We start from the raw sequence: 20,484 nt of genomic DNA on the forward strand, positions 1-20,484 counted from the left end.
CCAAGCTCAAGGAGTGATCCCCACACTACAAGTATTTCATCCCCCCTCTTAATTTCTTCAAAATATCCAGCACTACCTGAAACTATAGTTATTTGGAAGTTCTAAAAAAGCAAGGCCCAAGTTAAGTGCCTGATACAGATTAAGCATTCAGCAAGCATTTAAGTGAATGAATCTCCTGAATGAGAAAAGATGACTTGGAGAACATCCTAAATAGCAAAACATTCACAAGCTCTACTCCAACGAAGTTGAAGAAGAGGCAGTATATCTCAGACTGCCTACTATGAATCCTGGCTCTTTCCCTACTTAACTGTATGCATGCTTAGTCGCTCAGTAGTCTCCGACTCTCTGCGACCCCATGGGCTGTGGCCTGCCAGGTTCCTCTGTCCACAGGATTCTTTAGGCAAGAATACTGTAGTGGGTTGCCATTCCCTTCTCCAGGATCTTTCTGACCCAGGGATTGAACCCGGGTCTCCTGTACTGCAGGCGGATTCTTTACTGTCTGAGCCATTGGCTCAGCTTACTTAGCTTTATAACCTCTGGTAAGCTACTTAACTGCACTATGCCTCAGTTTCCAAACCAGAAAATGGGAATCATAGAACCTACTTCAAGGGGTTGCTGAAAATTAAATTAGTTAATATATGTAAAATGCCAGTACTAAGCACACAATACACACTCAATTAATGTGTACTAGATAACTATCTCTCAGACAGGACTTTCTCCCTCTGTTTCAAATATACAAGGTAACTTTTCCTTTATCTCATCCACCCAAAAAGCGCCCCTTTGGGTTTTTTTTTTCTTTTGCACATTGTGCAACTCCAATGGCATCTTTCACAAAATTTAAGAAATGTGAATGATAACCTCTGGAATTGTGTAACAAGGTAGCACCATCCCCATTTCCTAGCAACTCCCAGCATTGTGATTTTCAAAAAAGTAAGATGACCAAAAGTCAAAAAATAGAAACGTACTTTGGAAATGATTAAAATACTATAAAACAAGCACTATATTTACAAATCTACATTCTCTCGAAGTTACTGTCAAAAAAAAAGGAAGGGCTGGCTAGATGATACAAAAGAGTTTTGACACAAAAGCATTTGTAACTTCTGTGATCCAGGGATATAAGGAAATGAATAAGGTTGGGGCTACCTTAAATTCACACTGAGGGCCACAACCAGTTCATCAGATTGTTTCTCAGGAAGGGCCATGGGTTTTTCAGCCACAGGGTAATAAACAATATTTCAATATTTGCTCGTGTTAATACCACATCTTTTATCTTTTTTTTCTATTCTTCAAAGAGAGTGTCAAAATATTTATTGTAACTTTATTATTGATCTCAAGACACTGAGTATTTACTTTGGTTACCCACATTAGTTGATCTTAGAATAAATAAGTGATGTGAAAGTCGCTCAGTCATGTCCAACTCTTTGTGATCCCACGGGCTGTAGCCTGTCAGGCTCCTCTGTCCATGGAATTCTCCAGGTAAGAATACTAGAGTGGGTAGCCATTCCCTTCTCCAGGGGAATCTTCCTAACCCAGGTCTCCCACATTGCAAGGTGGATTCTTTACCATCTGAGCCACCAGGGAATAAGTTAAAAGTAGTAATAAAGAAATCTGCAACTGGGTTGAGGACTTGTCATGACCATGAAGCTACTTCTGTGAAAATCCAACAACAAAAAAACCATTTCATGCTTATTTGGGCAAAGCCCTAAAAAACGCAATCTGAGATGATTTCAAGATGTTCCGCGTTGGACTTAAACCTCTAAGATTAACAGAAGATATTCAGGATGGAGACCCAGAACCCACTGACTGAATCTCTCCCTTTAAATCTGAATTTTCAAACTCCCACTATTAACACTGGATAATTCTCTGTTGTAGGAAATGTTTAATGGAATGTTTTAACAGCATCTGTAGTCTCTACTCACTAAAATACCAGCAGTACACCCCTAGTCTGACAATCAAAAATGTCTCCAGATATTGCCAAATGTCCCCATTGACAGGGCAAAAATCACCCTGAGCTGAGAATCTCTGCTTTAAATAAATCTGTTCCAACTGTCTAAAATATCCACCAATATTCTCACCACCCTCTTTTAAAAACCCTCCCACTGATCTTCCTGATAATCGAGATCATCCCAGAGTCCACCTTAATTCGTCTTTGCCTCCAGAATCCTCAGAATTCACTTAGCAGTACAACTCCCTCAATAACAGGTCAGTTCTCTTGTTTAAAACTAGAGTTGGTAATGCAGTTTGTACGAAGACTCTGGGCTCATGATCCCCAGTCAAGCATTCTTTTCCATCAAAATACACTGCCATCCATCAGACAGCAAGTTTTGTCGGTCCTTCATTGCCCAAGTGTCTTGCTTCTATCCTTCCTTTTCATTTCTACTATCTACACCCAAGAGTGGTGGTTCTGAAACTTCTGCATGCATCGAAACCACCTGGCTTGTTAAAAACACAGGTCGCTGGGCCCCAACCCCAGAGTTTCTGATCCAGCAAGAATGAGGCAGGGTCCAAAAATAAGCATTTCTAAGCAGCTCCCAGATTTGCAGATAAGGTCTACCTTATTGGTAAAGGAACCACAGTTTGAGAACCACTGCACTTGAGTACAGGTACCTATCACCTCAGTTCAGTTCAGTTCAGTCGCTCAGTCATGTCTGACTCTTTGCAACCCCATGAATCGCAGCACGCCAGGCCTCCCTGTCCATCACCAACTCCCGGAGTTCACTCAAACTCATGTCCATCGAGGCAGTGATGGCATCCAGCCATCTCATCCTCTGTCGTCCCCTTCTCCTCCTGCCCCCAATCCCTCCCAGCATCAAAGTCTTTTCCAATGAGTCAACTCTTCACATGAGGTGGCCAACGTACTGGAGTTTCAGCTTTAGCATCATTCCTTCCAAAGAACACCCAGGGCTGATCTCCTTTAGAATGGACTGGTTGGATCTCCTTGCAGTCCAAGGGTCTCTCAAGAGTCTTCTCCAACACCACAGTTCAAAAGCATCAATTCTTCAGCACTCAGCTTTCTTCACAGTCCAACTCTCACATCCATACGTGACCACAGGAAAAACCATAGCCTTGACTAGACGGACCTTTGCTGACAAAGTAATGTCTCTGCTTTTCAATATGCTATCTAGGTTGGTCATAACTTTTCTTCCAAGGACTAAGCATCTTTTAATTTCATGGCTGCAGTCACCATCTGCAGTGATTTTGGAGCCCAAAAAAATAAAGTCTGACACTGTTTCCACTGTTTCCCCATCTATTTCCCATGAAGTGATGGGACCAGATGCCATGATCTTCTCAAGAGGTAATCTATTTTAATCTTCTTTCAGACACCTTCCTGACATAAAACTACAAAAATATTACTTCTAAAATACCACTCTGATCAAATTAGTGTACAATTAAAAACAAACCATAACTTTAGTGGCTCTCTACTTTTCATACCGGGCTTTCATAATTGTTTAAAATGTGTTCCCTACATTATCAACACTACCTCCCAAAACAAATCTTCTACTTCCTATTAACTTAACAACTTATCAGACCCCCCACTCCACAGTAAGACTTGTGCTATCTTTACCTTCTGCAAGGCCACCCTCTTCCCTCCTCCTCTCTACCTACCTGAAGGAGGCCTTCACCACTGTATCTGTCAAAACCACTGGTTTGGTCACTATCTGCTGCCTTTTATCTTTATGCTTTAAGTTTTTACCAAGTACTCACAGATAGAGAAAACCCCCAAGAACCTAAAATTTAAAACAGAAAACAATGATATGAGTGACATGCATAAATAAAAGGCTTGACATATATGCAAACTACACAAATATTGCTGTTTTAGTAGACCAAGTGCAATAAGTTCAGAATTGACAAAAAATGAAAGAGCACACTAACTTTTAAAAGACATGATCATATTTTGGCTGTCAAGTATTTGTAGCCATCTCATTTAGGATGTTAAGTAGTTATATTAACTACTTAAAAGAAATTGCAAAAGTAGCCTCAAAAAAAGATAAACTACTCAGTTTACAACTTCCTACCACAGGAGTACCTATTTGTTTTCTGTTTGAAATACAATGCAGGAGAGATGATAAGGAATGAAAGGAGAAACAGGGTTCAAGGTCAAGCTCCACCCCTTATCAACTTTGTGATCCTGGTCAAGTCAAGGCAGCTCCATAGGCCTCTAGTCCCATAATAAAAACATTAAGGTTTAAAATTATACCATCTACCTTACAGGGTTGTTTTGAGGATTAAACAGGGTAATGTGTTTGAAAGAACCTGGCCTAGTACCTAACACATGATAAATGTTTACTGAATTTTAACCTCTGTTTGCACAATGCAAAAACACAGTATTATCCCAAAAGTGAGACCAAGAGAGCAAATTAATAAAACTTGACTAAGGACGTCCATTCCCCAAGAGGAAAAATAAAGAGAGACATAAAATAAGTGTTATGTCCCTCTGCATGGTATATACCAAATGTATCCATTCCCCAACTTAATAGTCAAAACCAAGACTTGAGATTAACACAACCATCACTTTCAACTTCACAACCGTAAGCCTGTCTTAAAAGTCAGCAAAAACCTTAACATAGAAGGTTTAACAGGATTTGAGGAAGAACTTAAAATTCAGACAGCTTTTACAGTTAACTAATATTTTCTTATTTTAGTGGCCTAAATACTATAATTGTGTTCATGTGGTATGTGTGCTGAACGTTTTTCATTTGTTAGAGCTTAGGCATTCTGGTTCTTATGTATACACTACAGAACCCAAAACCCCAACAGTGTGTTCATCCCTGTACACCAAACTCTCCTCCATTCTTGATCTATTCCTAGCAGTCAAGAAAACTCATAGAAAAGAAAAGTATTTATGAGGGGTTTCCACAATATCAACAAATACTTATTGAGCATTTTCTATATACTGCAGATTGAGAGTACTTTCTTTTCCCTTTTTAAGGCTACTTTATTAAGCACTTTCTATGTGTCAGGCACTATTCAAAGCATCTAGTAGATACCACAAACAAAAACAAAGTCCCAAATCTCAAGGAGCTTATACTCTAATGGAGATATATGCACAAACAAACAAGTATGATAGTGCTGAGTGCTCAGCAAAATAAGACAAGTAACAGGGCTTAAATACATCCCTCATTCTGTATTTGGGTCCCCAAAATACAGGTTACTGTGGAAGACTGATGCTTAAGTATAAAAAATTAGCTCCCTCATCATCTGCATGTTGAATACCAAAAACAGGCAATAAGATTTTCCTATATTACTAGGAAAGAGACTGCGAAAATGTACTCTTTCACCAATACAGACTGACAGTTAAGTCTAATGGAATAATCATAAATAAGCAAAGTCATCAATTTAGACCATGCTGTAATTTTTTTAATTGTTAAGCTATGGAAAAAAATGGCTTAAAATTAGGTTTTTGTGTTGCCTGGTCTATTCCTGGCCAGAAAAACCTTACAGAGGGTACATTCAAAGTGGGACTGTTTGTAAAAGGGTGAATCTGTTCATTCATTGCTCCTGAATCGGGGGATACAATTTTAAGGATAACCCAAAGAAAGGTGAGAACATTATAAGGGCTTGGGGCCCTCAGTTTACTGCAACAGATAAATGATTCAGCTACTTCAGAGAGAATCATATATAAGGCACATTAACAGGATTGAACATCCAATAGTGTAATAACATCCTTTAGAAAATCTCTTAATTTCATCATCAAGATTGACAAGCAAGCTGAACTCGCAAGTAAATCAGCATCTCTCCCTTCAGATAACAGTACTAGCTTAAGTCAAGAGAAAAAAGTATTCAGAAACATGAAAGAGAAAAAAGTGTAACTTCTTTTACCCTGAAGCATACTGTCTGAAGTATACTGTCTTCGCTTTCTTTTTACGCTAATTTAGTCATTCATTTGTTTCTACAATTGCCTTTGGCAGGGGCTAGTGAATTTTTTCCATACCAAATGTAACTACACTTTACTCATTTACTTTAAGGCACATTATTTTGCCCTTGACTTTCTATGCAATAGCAAGAACCGCTCAGAATTGGTTTGACTTCAAAAACCTAAAAGATCATCAACTACAACTGCTAAGGATTTAACTAATATTTTAGACTAAGAAACTCTAAAATACTATGTAGAACATTCCCTGTAAATGAACACTTAAATATACATAGCTGTGACAAGCATTCAAAACTGCTCCAACACTTTGGCTCCTGAAACCAAATTAAGGAAGAAAAGTTCCATAATTAGTACCTGACAATGTTTCTCAGTAAGGTCCTACATCCAAATTACTAGAAATACAGAAATAAATCATCTTTACCTCAGGACAACCAAATAACCACCCATCACCAAAACTGAAAGTTCTATTCCTCTCACTGTAATACCTCCTTAGGGATGCCAACTTGCCATGGAGAGTATGTGGCTTTCTTCTAGAAATCTATACACAAAACTACTAATATTTTCATTAAAAACAAAATATTTTCATTAAAAACATACATACCATCTTCAAAAGTGTAATTCCCCTCCACAAACACTAGTTTGACAAAAGAAAAGCCCATTTTTAAAAACCATTTCTGATTTTTTAAAAGATGACTTGTCACAAAGATGATATAAACATCATAATTTATCTCACCAAATCCAAGTCAGTTAAAAGCATTAAAGAGGATCTATTCAATCATGAATAATACACATTCTTATTAGTAAGGATACAACTTTTTTTTTTTTAAGATACGTGAAAGGTTCTCAATATAAAGAAGTCTTGTTCCAACATGAGTCTGGACTCAGACTGTTAATACTGGTACTATTTTCTTCCCAAGAAGCTATTTTGAAGATATGTCACAGAGGGACTACCATTTAGATTCTGTCCTCTAAAACAATATGGAAGTAAAAGCCGGTTAACACCATAATCAATATACTAGGTGATTCAATTCAATTTGACAAACATATAGCATAAAACCAAACTTTAATCATAAAGCCAAGTTAGTATACCTGTCATTTATTCTCTTTCAAACTTTATGTTCCATGGCCAGTAACTGCAAAGCAAAACTAAAGTCTATACTCTGACCTACCGTAAAGAGACACAGTGCTATAACTACTATAAAAATTAGCCTTTATGTCTTGTTAGTCTTAAAATTCCTCAAATAACTAACTTAATACAGAATGCTGTAATGTAAGTGTTTGACACAGAGCCATTAAGAGCTCAGTAGGCACACTGCCATTCAAATAAGCCACCAATATCATATCAAAAGTTACGTTATGGAAGGGATTTACACTTCAGATATAATTTTGTCATGTAATTTTAAAAAGGAAAACAAACATCAGTCACTCTAAACTCCAAGATTATTACCCAAAATTATAAGGTTCTCCCAAAATTTGTGCTTTATCCTCTTACACAACACTTTTACAAAATCACAAACCAGAAGGAAAAATATGCTAAAGAAAGGTTAAGGTGTGCAACAGGTAGCAATCATTTTATAATTAAAAAAAAAACAAAAACAAACTTACCAGGACAAAAATCACACTTACCACTACCTTTCTACCTTGTTAAAAAATGTGAAAACTTGTTTTGAACGACTAAATCCCAAAGATCTCTTATTTACAAAACAGCTCAGCAATCCTACCAGCTGACATGATAAAAACGAATTTCAAATAGCAGTTATCTAACTGGTAAAGAGTTTTGCAGCATCTTCTTTCTTTTTCCAAAGAAAAATCGAACTCAAGAAATGTCAAAACAAAAAATAAATCCTAAATGTACAAAATTCCACTAATGATATACTTTATTTATAGAAGTTGGAGATAAAGAATTATAATCTCAACACAGATTGGGAGACAAGAAGTAAACCTCTGAAATAAGGTTTACCAGAACATTATTGCCTACTGGACATATTAATACTTGCCAACATACACCACACCTTTTCAACAGTCACATTAAGGGGGTGGGGGGGGGGGTGGGAAAAACAGCCTATTCTCAAAGAGTCTGGAGATCAACAGAAAAAGCTTTAGAGAATCATTCTTTTTTCCTCCAAATTCAGTCTAATATGCAGAGCCAAGTAAAACCAGCATAAATTCCTTTAGTTAATCTTCTAAGTCTTTCAGTTCACCAAATTTACATAATACAGACAGTTCTGTGGCTTTCCTCATTCCCCACTCTACAAACATAAATTCAAAATTCTGAAATGAATATATGGTGAGTATTAATAAAGCTCTCTTTGACAAAGAAAAACAAAAATCAAATTCTTTTAACTCCAGCAGGGAAACCCTGAGAGGAAAACAGGGCCTAAAGGACAAAGTATCCACATGCAGACACAAGTCAATTCCCTCCAGATCATTACTAAGTAGAAATTTATTTCCATAAGAGAGGTCATATACATCCCTCCCAAAATACAAAATACAGAACTTTATCAGCATCCAGTATTCTACCTTCTCTCAATCAATACCCTTCAACACTATCAATGTTGATTTGTGTTTAAAAAAAAAAAAAAAACAAACCTTAGTTCTACTCCCCAGCTCAAAGCCACAGATCTTGGTACACCATAATCTAAGAAAAAAATTATACAGAACTATCCTTTCTCAAATAGCTTTGCTCCTAAAATTTACATTCTAATCTAAATCAATTAGATTACAATTTCAGTATTTTGAAATTAGGAATCCTTGTCACGCTGTAATTCACAAAATCGTCTGATTTACAATCGTTTTGGCAGAAGGCTCCCTATACATTCATTTCCAAATAGGATGACTATTATGGCTGTAACTACTTGGCCTAAAACCCACATGAGATATTATCTTCCCTCCTCCTCTGGGGCAGAGAAAAGCCACCTGAAAAGTTTTAATCACAGTATGTTCACAAATGGAAACAAAATAGTTATTCTGCTTCAAAACTGAAGGAAAAAAAAAAAAAAGGCAAGTAAATACTAACCAATCTCTGGCTGTAACGAATCCTTTCTTCTTCGGGTTCCATCTCTCACTCTTCTGTTGAAATTACAGAAAGAAACCACTCCAGGGCTGCCTTCCTCTTCCTCCTTAGGAACCAGATTGCAACACTAAAGAATAATGATAGGAGCAGAGATGAGAACTCATCCTCGAACTCAAGCTTTTTTCCCTTGGAATGAAGTATTTACGATATGTGTAAGTTTAAAGTTTTCCTAAGAAACCGGGTTCCTCTTCATCAGTTTGGGAACTCTCAGCTTTGGGGCAAGTGGTGCCAAACCAAGATCAACAATCACATTACAACTGTCTGAGGCCTATAGGCAAAAGATGGTTTCAGTTCCTTACAGTCGGGCTACACCACTTGTTTCTCCCCACAGGATTACCATAGGCAAGGCTCCCCTTCACGGCAACATTAGCAAAAAAAAAAAAAAAAAAGCCGCAGCGGGGGGGGGGGGGGGAGGGGGTGGGGCGGGGGCGGGTAGGACTTTTCTCTCCTGGAGCCGACCAGGTAAAGCAGACACTGAACGAATCCAGATCCTAACCAAAATAGTTCTTTCACCCGTAATTAGAAACTAGAGAAAAGGACAGACTAATACATAAAGAGAACAAGAAATGAGGATTGAAATGAAGCCTCGAAAACCATTTCCTATACACCTCTAGTAAAATCCGTACACAATCGTCGCCGTCCTTCCTAAACTCCCCGGATCTTTTCATTTCCAAACCAACCCTCCACCCCAACACAAGACTCGTACAACTCTGAAACAAATTCAAGAGTTGCAAATCAGGAACAAAAACTGATCAGATCTTTCTGTTTAAAGTAATAAGATATTTTACTTAAACATATAAGTCAAATTCATCTCTTCCAAGTATTAAAGACCGGTTTGCGCGACGGTCGATTCCTAATACCAAGGTTTTTCTTTTTCCTAAATAATTCTCAGGGATAATGGCTTCCACAGAGAATGCAGATTTTTTTTCGTTTTGTAACTACATTATGGCCACGTTAAGTGCATCCTTTCAAAACTGCTACGAGACCCGAGGACCCGAGGACACAGTTTGCAATAGCAGTTCGTGGCAGAGCCCTCCTGGAGGAAGCCGTCGCCCCAAGTCGGGAGGCAAACCGTGTTTGCACCCCCTGGACGAGGACAGCCCGGGCTTGGGAACAGTCAGGGCCAGAGAAGAAAAAAATGGCAAATCTCGCCGGGTTCCCCCCGGGAAAGGCGTTTCAGTGGTTCATTCACCCATCAGAAAAAGAAATAGAAACTTTACATTAAGTCTTTAGATAACACAACGAACCAAAACTTCCAAAGGGGGAGGGGGGATAAACGATAGGAGGGGGAAATCTCACCGGGGATTTTGCTCGTGAGTTCTTGTCCAAGTGAGAAGTGAAAGATTCCAAAAACTGAGAGGAAAAATTAAATCCCAGACGTCGTCTTCGGTTTTTTTCCGTGGATCAATCCAGTATCCAGAGGGTCAGAGCGACCCGGAAAAGAGAGGAAACAGTTGCTTAGTCAAACCTCCTCTTCTGGCTTTGGAAATCGGGAGTCGGAGGCGTCACGAGAGGGGAGCGCGACCCCTCGGCGCCGAGCCCGGGGCGCCCCCGCCTCCCCCGAGCGAGCGGTCAGCAGCCCGAGCGCAAGCCCCGGACCAGCCCCGGCCGCGGGGAGCGCCCTCTTCGCCGTGCCCTCGGCGAGCAGCCGCTCGGCCGCCTCCAGAGCCCGGGAGCGACGGCCGATCAGCTGAGACCGGCCGACCCGAGGCTGCCCGCGCCGCCCCGGCCCCCCGGAACGCGGGCCCCGGCCCCGGGGGGCGGAGAGGGCGGGAGCGGCGCGGCGCGCCGGGCTGGGGGCCCCGGGTCCCCTCGCGTCTCCCCCTCAGCCCGAGCTCCGCGCTGCGGGACGAGCCCCCGGCTACTCCCCAGTCGCAGAGGAAGGATTCCGGGGGATGGGCCCCCTTGGCGTTGCCCCTCCTCCCGGAGCGCCCCCTGCCCAGGATAGACAGAGCGGCGACAGGCCCAGCCGCTGGGAAGGTGCTCTGCGAGCCGCAGCCGCCGCCGCCGCCGCCGCTGCCGGGGAGGGGTGTTGTTTCCCTCACACAGGAGGAGCCGCTGGAGCAGCCGCCGCCATTTTGAACCCGTCAGACTCTCACATACACACAGCTCCTCCGCGGCGCACTGCGCAGGCGCCGCCTCCCCACCCCTGCTTCAGCTCGCCTCTTCAGCCCCCACCCCCCTTCAAGCCTCTCTCCGCTCCTTACCGCTCTCCGGGGTGCACGTGAACGCGCACGCGTCACTCCCCTCTAACGCGGACACTTTGCCGGCGCGCGCACGCGCGGATGCGTCGGCCTCGAATCGCCCGCGCCCCGCGACGCCGACGCGGCTCCCCGCCCCGCCTCGCGTCAGCCCGCCCGCCCGCCCTCCCGCCGGCCCACCGCCCCCGCTCCCCGTCGGCCTTCTTCCAGGGCTCCGGCTCGGCCCGCTGCTCGCGCCTGCGCGCAGGCCACGGATCCGCCTCCGCGCGCGCCCTGCCCCCCACACGCCCTCGCTCGAACACACACTTCAACTCTGTGACCCCGCCCCTCACCGGCCAGCTGCGCCGGGGGCCCTCCCCCACCTCGCCTGGGAGGGTGGTGACCCCCGACCCCCCACAAAGCACAACACCCCCCCAAACAGTGGGGAGAAGCGCCCCGGTCCCCTTCAACCGCCCTCTGCCCCAGTCAGCCCGTCACAGTCACACAACCTGAGGGCCGGGCGGCCTGGGCGAGGGCAGCCGTTGCCCGCCTCAAAGCGGGGGTCTCCCGGGGTCAGGCCTCTGGGCCGGGTCGGCCAGACTGCCCAGGGCGAGGGGGCGCAGGGAAGGGGCGCCTTCCCGCCGGCTGCCCTCCCCTCGCGCGCCCGCCGCTGGGCCGAGGCCGGCCTGCCCGCCATCCCCGGGCAGGCCCTTGGCGCCCCCGCCGCGGGGCCCGTCCGCCCTCGGCTCGGGGGGCTGCTTGGTGCAGCAGCCCGGCCCCGCCTCACCCACTCCTCGCCGCTCCAAAGGGGCAGGAAACGGGAGTAGCATGTCTGTCCTGGGCTCGGCTCCCCTGGGGGGAGCTCCGGGCGCTTGACAAGGGCGTCCACAGGTACCAGGCTCGGGAATGGTCGCCGCGACGGCCCGGGGGCGTTGGCGGCCGGCGCGCCCACCGCGGGCCCGAGGCGCCCGGGGAGGTGGCCCTGGAAGCCCCCGCTCCTCGGCCACGCTCAGGTTTCCGCAGCGCCCGTGCCCCCGGCGGCCCGGGTGGGACGTGACCCCGCCCCCGGCGAGTCGGGGCGCCCCCCATGGAGGGGTGTGCGAGCCGTCCTCGGCCCCCGGGCCGACCCCGCCGCCCCGGGCCGCGGCGGGCGCGGGAGGCCCGGCCGGGAAGATGTCGTCTCTCGGTGCGCGCAGCTTCACGCGAGGGTCAGCGACGGGGCAGCGGCCGCCGAGCCGTGCCAGCCCTGCCCACGAACGGGCTCCCGCGGCTCGACAGCTGCCCGACGGGCTTGCAGGCTGGGGACGTCGTCGGAGCCCGGCCGGAGGTATCTGAGCAACGCCATGCGAGCAGCCCAACCGCGATCAGGGCATTTCCCCAGCCAATCTCGTGCTTTGGGGCCCGTTTAAATTATAAATCCCGTAAAGGACCGTGGCTTGGGCGTTACGCACCCGGGTCAGCTCTACTGGCTTCATTACACTCTTGCTGAGAGGTGTCACACATATCTTTTTTTCTCCCTGTCATGGTTTCCTACCGTTTAAACTCTTGATTCCTGGAATCTGGGGATGGAGAGAGGAAGGCATGCAGTGAATCATACAACTGTCATAAACAACCTCAAACTCTTTTAGGAAAACATTAGAGGAAGGCAATAATTGAAATAATGATTTCGAGTTCGGTTTGAACTCTAGAGTAAAGGCAGTATGTAAACTCAAGATATTATAATTTATTAGCACATGAGGTTTTTCTACATGCAAACTTGGAGAGCTTTACAGATATTCTTTGCTTTGTCTCAGGACATCTTTGGAAATAAGCTAAAGTGCCCGGTAGCATTATACTCATTTCAAAGATAAGACACTTGAAGTACAGAAAGGTTAAACAGCTTGCGTGACTACTCTAATAGAGGGGAGTTCAGCTCTGCCATACCAGACCTCAGCACCTCACAAACAACAAAAGGTTTGTTAATATGGTATTGCCCTCTTGCATTCCAGTCACTGGGAAATGTTCTTTATTCTAATACCAGCTTTGTTCAGATGTCTTAGATTTCCAGAGTAAATGAAGGGCTTCACCCAAAATTATCAGGCCTAAAGCCTAAGTGTTTCCTACTATAGTAAAATATATTTAAAAGGCAGCAGTCTTTAACACTGGCACTACCAGATGGGATCCCTTAGGCATCTGGATCTCCGCAGGTAGAGGAAAAGGCAGCAGCTTGCTTGTTTTGTCTTTAAGGAGAGATTTTGCCATTGTCAGATTAAGTGTCAGGCCTCATTGCTATTTGCAAAATAAATGGCTTTATTTCCTTCCCACATATCCCTATAAATTCATGAAATATTTACTTGGGGACAGAGAGAGAGAAGGAGGTCTCTAGCAGAAGTTCATCTTGGTCTTGCCCTTTGTCTTAAGATCCAGGACTCCTTAAAGTGATTAACTGTCTCACCTTCAGATAACAGGTGCCTCCTGCAGGTTTAACTAAGGTGCCTATGCTGGGAGGAAACCCACGGCAGCTCCAAGAACAATAATAGTAATACTTAATTTGAACGGGACTTCGAGTAAAGGTTTGTCAGATTGCAGCCAGCTCCTTTCCAGTTGAAAACCATTTGTTAACTAGTCTGCACTGGGGGACATGACGTTTAAGCAGATACCCACAATGGTTTCTCCACAGGCTGGCTTTGTTAATATTCCAAGGCAGATGTGCAGGGTGAGATAAGAGATAGGCAGATGGCTAGTGATTCCCCCTACAATCACAGTGGCTCTGGTTGGCAAGGGCATATCACGAGGCTCACTGCTTTGCCCCAAAAGAGCCATTTTCAAGGAGAACAGAGCTTGGGGATTCCCCAGGAAGGCCGCTAGACCTGTGAACAGCTAGCTATATGTATTCGGCTGCAGGGAGTAGTAGATGGAGAGAAAGAAAGAAAAAGTCCTTCTAGAGGCATTAAGAAGAGACTCTCTGACTGGAATAAACTGGTGTCTTGGTAAGATATTAACAAATATCTGCTTTCTTAAGCAAAGCTGGTGGTTTAGTCGCTAAGTCATGTCCAACTTGTTACCCCATGGACTGTAGCCTGCTGCGTTCCTCTATCCATGGGATTCTCCAGGCAAGAATATTGGAGTGGTTTGCCATTTCCTTCATCCAGGGCATCTTCCCAACCCAGGGACTGAACCTGAGTCTCCTGCACTGCAGGCAGACTCTCTACCAAGTGAGCTACCAGGTTATATTAAGCAAAGCTAAGACCCAACAAATACTGAGAACCAAAATCTGTATCACCTTCAAAAAGAGAACCCTGTAATCTGATCAACTAAGTTAAGCTATTTCCAATGTCATTTCACTCCCTAAATATTAAGAAGGAAGTAGGGATAAGGAAATGGCAACCCACTCCAGTATTCTTGCCTAGAGAATCCCAGGGACAGAGGAGCCTGGTGGGCTGTCGTCTATGGGATCGCATAGAGTCGGACACGACTGAAGTGACTTAGCAGCAGTAGGGATGTCCTAAACAGTATAGGTCTAAACCAAAATAGAAAAGTTGGTCTTGAAGATCTCCTAAGAGTTAGCATGCATGTGTTCTCAGTTGTGTCCATGGACCGTAGCCCACTAAGCTCCTCTGTCCGTGGGGTTCTCCAGGCAAGAATACTGGAGTGGGTTGCTATTTTCTCCTCCAGGGGATCTTCCTGACCCAGGGATCAAACTCAAGTCCTGAATTGATAGGCAGAGTCTTTTCCGCTGAGCCACCTGATAAGCCCACAGGAGGTAGTGTAGCCAGTGATTGAAAAGCTTTAGCATCAGAGACTGAAGTTGTTCTCTTCGGACTACCAGCTACTTGGTCCTGATGAACGCCTCAAAGCATAGGTTTTTCTTCTATACAGTGGGGAAAAAACCTAACACTCAGGGTGAAATGAATAGTGTCTTAAAACCCAATGTCTGGCACATAATAGCCACAGATAATGAGCATTTACAATGTTTCTGACCTCCAGTTTTAAGGAGAGATGGCTTCAGTGTTTAAGCAGATTTATGTATCATGTAAGGAGTGACTTATTCATAGGTTTTCCTCTTTCCTTTCCTGAATCCTAGTCTCTCCTCTTCAACCCCTGACTCTGATCTCTATTTTTCTATCATCCCTGACTCTGCCTCTCCCTGATCATCACTCAAGCATCCTAAAGTCTCTTTCTTTTCATCTTTCTCTCCATCAGTCTTCCACTAATCACCTATTGTGTTCATTCCTCTCTCCAGGCATGCCCATGTTATCTACTCTCTCATCATCAGAGTAGACCTTGCTTGCCCATTTCCCTCTACTCCTTTTTGGTGTGCCCTAACCATGTGTGCTCTCTGGTTTTTTAACAATCACTTCCTGAACATCTTCCTCCACCCCCTCTATTGGACTGTAAGTTCCTTGAAGGCAGGGGCCAGGCCCCATCTGTATCCCTCAAAAGACCTTCCAAAGTTAGTATCAGGTACTTACTGTGTCACCCTTCAGTTCAGTTCAGTTCAGTCACTCAGTCGTGTCTGACTCTTTGCAACCCCATGGATTGCAGCACGCCAGGCCTTCTTGTCCATCACCAACTCCTGGAGTTTACTCAGATTGATGTCCATTGAGTTGGTGATGCCATCCAACCATCTCATCCTCTGTCATCCCCTTCTCCTCTCACCTTCAATCTTTCCCAGCTTCAGGATCTTTTCCAATGAGTAGTCAGCTCTTCGCATCAGGTGGCCAAAGTATTGGAGTTTCAGCTTCAACATCAGTCCTTCCAATGAACAGTCAGGACTGATTTCCTTTAGGATAGACTGGTTGGATCTCCTTTCAGTCCAAGGAACTCGCAAGAGTCTTCTCCAACACCACAGTTCAAAAGCATCAGTTCTTCAGTGCTCAGCTTTCTTTATAGTCCAACTCTACTTAGGAAGGATAAAAATTAGGTGTTAGGTGATTATGGATCTTAAGGGATAGAAAGTTTTCTTTTCAGTCTGAAAGTGGAAAAAGAAAAAAAGGAAAAAAAAAAAAAGAAGAAAAAAAATGAAAAAAAGAAAAAAGAGAAAAAAAAGAAAGGAAGACAGAAATGCCCTGCAAATTTTTGTATCATTGAACATTGATAATGTGAGATTCTTTTAAGTTTCATGGAACATGGTTGACCCTTTCCTTGGGACTATGGGACCAAAACCCTCCCTGGCCCAGTCTCTCCTTGCTGCCATTTTCCCCAGGCATTTGGCCTGCCTTTGCATAGACCCACCTCTCGTGAATGGTGGGGTTGACTTCGGCTGTGGGACAGCTGCAGCAGCATCTGGGATCCACCTGCTCTTTTAGCGGTCTTAGCTTTGCCTGGGGGCCAGGCCACCCTCACTTCCACATCTGAAAGGGAGAGACTTCCTGCTCTTCCTGAGTGGGGCTGAAAGAGGCTGAGCCCTATGTCTCATGACACCTATGTTTAGTAGGGGGAAGTTTGTGTCACCCTAGGGTTCTGTTTGCAACCCTATGCTTGTTGGCTGGCTCAGCTGGTGATGGCTTAGATAGCTGTGGGGTGCCCCAGCCACATCCCCAAAGGGCTAGTTGCCTAAAACCTGGGCCTGTTCCTGGATCCTCCCAGAGGGTCTACTCTTTGCACGTCTTCTTCAAGCCATTCACTGCCTTTTGTCAGCTTCAGAGTCTGGTGCTCTTTCAGCTGTTTTGTGAGGGGCCTTACCCGCTGTGTGCTGTTAGCCCAGTCCCTTAGCCTATGAGAAACTTCTCTCTTTTATAAAACAGAGATCACGACTCCTTGCTCTGTTTCCTCCTAGGATGGTTGTGGAGTCAAATGGACTAATCAACAATGTCCTATGGAAGCTGGAAGACAATATATTTAGAAAGGATTGCTGGTTCTCTTATTTCTCTTTATTTATTTTCCTATAAGAAAGATTTGTTTTGTTACCGAGTACCTTGTGCTTAACACTAAATTAAGTGCTTGGATGGAAAAAGGAGATTTGAAAAATTAGAAAGCATGGCTTTTACTCTTGAAGACTTTGCATCATGGAAGAGATGCCAGGAAGATGTGACATACTAAGATAATGGTGGTCATGACAATGAATTGCTGGAAAATAATGTAGGCAAGAAGAACTGGATACAGAATTCCACTTGGCTGTAGACCCCATGGGACAGGAAGTTTTGTTCCTTTTGTTTATGTTTGCTGATGCCATGCTGGGAGCCTAGAACAGTGCCAGGTGGAGTTGGCCCTCACACACTCATTGGTATTTATTGAACCAATGAAGATCAGTGATGCTTTGAAGGACAAAGAAGCATGAAGGCTGGAGGGCTTTGAACGCTTGCAAAGTTTGATTTTGACAGAGTAAGAAAGGCACATATGTTCTGCAGCAAAGGTTTGATATAATAGCGATTTTTCCAGGTAAAGTATTCTTGCAGCTGTCACTTCAGCTAGAGTAGAGGTGATAGAAACTAAAGTCCTTACTACTGCAAACCATACCGTGAGGTAAGTTTGCAAATTTTAGGCCAAGTACATCATTCTATTGTAGCTTCTCTTGTGATCTGGTCTTTCTGCTCCACTTGTCTCTGCCGTCTGCAGTTTCTGGGTGTCGTCCGTAGAGTCCATATCAGAGCACAGCTTTTGAGATAACATTATAAAGTTAATATCACCAGCCAACTTTTTTCCAAAATGCCTCTTTAATTATACTAATGTTCATTATCTTTGGAGTGTTTAATTTTAAAATGACAGTCTCCTTTTTTCCCCAAATGCTTGCTAAATATTTAAACTCTGAAATGTATTCAGTCTTCTTTTTCTTCCTGGCTAAATCTATTTTTGTACCCTCTGGGGGACTGCAAAAAAATATTGACTGCAATTAAGGTGAGATTTCCACATTATGTTTTTTTGTTTTTTTTTAAATATACTTGATTTGCCACAACTTGCAGTTCATGTTTTGATTTGGTTGTAATTACTCGATCTGCTTCTATTGTTGATCTAATTATCTTCTTATTGGTAAACTACGTATCCTTAGTTAACTTTCAATTCTTCTATAATTTTATTGGTATAAGGAATATGAGAGATATAAGATCTATACCTTAGTCCTTTATTATTGAAACTGCTTACAAGATGTACACATCTATTGGGAATTCCTAGGTCATCCCCTGGTTAGGACTCTGAGTTTCCACTACAGGGATGTGGGTTCAGTCCCTTCTGGGGGAACTAAGATCCCACATACTGAGAGGTACAGCCAAAAACAAAGATTGACACATCGATGTTTTTAATGCATATTTTATACCGGTGAAGGCTTATGTTTTGTATATATGTTAATATTTTTATGATATATTTAAATTTTTTCTATTTCATTTTAGTATTTAGTGCTTATTTACTATTTCCTATATTTTGTGTGTTATAGTAGACAAATGCAGAAAAGTGGGCAAATTGATTTCTCAGTTCTGGATTGCTGGAAGATAAATATGGACTTGGCAGAAGTCTGCTTATTCTGAATTCACATTATTCCTCTTGAAGGGACCATATTCATTTCTATATGCATTTAAGTTGCTCCTTAATACACAGGCCTGTAATTCTGAAAGCTGTTGATAGTAAAACAATATACTACTAATTTCCAGTGCTTTCTCTTCATTCTCTGGTGTATTTCTGATTGTCTGCAAACGTCTGTCTCACACTTGACTGGATCTCTCTATGACCATTATCCTCATCAACCACAAAATGCATGCCAATTTCTGACTGCTGGCTGGGTCTTCAAGATTTAAAGTATAAGACTTGGACCCTGCCCTCAAAGAGCTTACTATTTAGAGAAGAAAAAAAAATGCCACTTTGAAAATGCCAACCTTCATAGACAAGCAGCAGCATGGCAGAGTTGGGAAGGGAGAAGTAAAGAGAATTCCCACGGAGCCCCAGGGGAGGTAGGAGTACCCCACCTCTCTTCATGCTGCGTTTCTCAGTGTCACATTAACTTTCTCCGTACAGTGCCTACTAGGTCCTCCTCTATTTAAAGGGGATATTAGTGTGAATTACAGAGTCTTAGAGTTGGTTGGATGGAACTCAGAGGTTATTTACCCCGACCTGCTCAGTTAAAACCTGGCAGTCTGAGTCCCAGAGATGTTAAGCAGTTTGGCTGAGGTCATGCAACTAGTTTAGTAATGAAATTGGAACCATGTCTTCTCATAGCTGCTTTTCCTGCTGCTCCTCAAACTGATGACATTTTTCACCATCAGATCAAATGTTTGCTCTTTCATTCCTTCCTCCAAGAGAGCACCTGCCTGTTTGAGACAGTGTGCTTGGCACGGGTTGCAAGGTGAGTGCCAGTGAGACGTCATTGGGGTGGGGCAGCTGACTGTATAAATTAGCCTCCAAACTGAGACCCTTTGAAACAACGAAAGGGTCTAATAATAACTATACGCACATCAAGTGTAAACCAAGACAAGCGTTGCAATGGACACCAGGTCTATGCAGGATAGATAGGAGGTCTGTATGGGATACTGTGGAGGGCTTCCATAGTGGCTCAGCGGGAAAGAATCTGCAATGCAGGTGACACAGATTTGATCCCTGGGTCAGGAAAGTCCCCTGGAGAAGGAAACGGCAGCCAACTCCAGTATTCTTGCCTGGGAAATCCCATGAACAGAGGAGCCTGATGGTCTGTGGTCCATGGGGGGGTCACAAAAAGAGTTGGACAGGACTTAGCGGCTAAACAACAGCAAGGACAGGATACTATGAGGACACAAAGGTGGGAGGGGCCAATTCTGCCGGGGGGAGGGGTGTCCAGGCAGGGAAGGTGTCATGGAGGAGGTGATGCTTAAAGTTACTGAGGTTTTGAGGTTCACCAAGAAGATGGTGGAGGAAGGGTGCTTCCCATACCTGGTGTGCTCTAGACACAGCAGGACAGCTGACAAGGACTCAGCCTACAGAGGTAACCCTAGCCTAGAGGACCTCTCCCACCATATTCAGCAAGTGGATGGGGATTTGTCCTTTGTAAGGGAATGGGTGTTTGGTTATCCAGGTAGAAAATACCAAATACCTACTAGGTAGCAGGCACTGCTGTAGGCACTGCGAACGCTGTGAACAAGACAGATGCTTTGGGAGGCAACATGGTGTAAGGGTCCAGCCGGGACCCTCGCAGTGAGCTTGGCACCCTGCTCGAGCCATAGAGCTCCAGTTTCAGATTCCTCATTTGTAAAAAGGATTAAGAATTCCTCCTCATGGCCATTGTTATAGGATCTGACTTCGAGTTTAACATTCACAGGGTTAGAACAGCACCTGGAACATAGTAGATGCTTATAGACAAGTTTGTGAAATAAACTGAGCTTGCAGTCAGTTGGGAGCCCCATAGCAAATTTATTACATAAAGTCTAAAAAGAAAATAGGAAAGCTTCTGTGAGAAGGTGACATTGGAGTTGATACTGTAT

General features: G+C 44.0%; 1 protein-coding gene across 6 annotated transcripts in view; it reads right to left on the bottom strand.

The window, feature by feature from the left end:
- Window positions 1-11,289, bottom strand: part of KDM2A (lysine demethylase 2A) — a 93,357-nt gene extending 82,068 nt beyond the window's left edge. The window contains exons 1-3 of one of the 6 annotated variants that reach the window (XM_055580682.1): window positions 11,153-11,289; window positions 10,245-10,329; window positions 8,889-9,012 (exon numbers count right to left, since the gene is read on the bottom strand). In XM_055580682.1, coding sequence (XP_055436657.1) covers window positions 8,889-8,930 — 42 coding nt within the window. In that variant the 5' untranslated portion in view covers window positions 8,931-9,012; window positions 10,245-10,329; window positions 11,153-11,289. Of the gene's footprint in view, window positions 1-3,606; window positions 3,729-8,888; window positions 9,013-10,244; window positions 11,111-11,152 lie in introns of those variants that run through there. The other 5 variants (XM_055580681.1, XM_055580684.1, XM_055580685.1 and 2 more) reach the window with 5 other exon arrangements.
- Window positions 11,290-20,484: the final 9,195 nt, after the last annotated feature.

This window comes from Bubalus kerabau, chromosome 5 (assembly GCF_029407905.1).
Source record: "Bubalus kerabau isolate K-KA32 ecotype Philippines breed swamp buffalo chromosome 5, PCC_UOA_SB_1v2, whole genome shotgun sequence".
Lineage (NCBI taxonomy): Eukaryota > Metazoa > Chordata > Mammalia > Artiodactyla > Bovidae > Bubalus > Bubalus kerabau.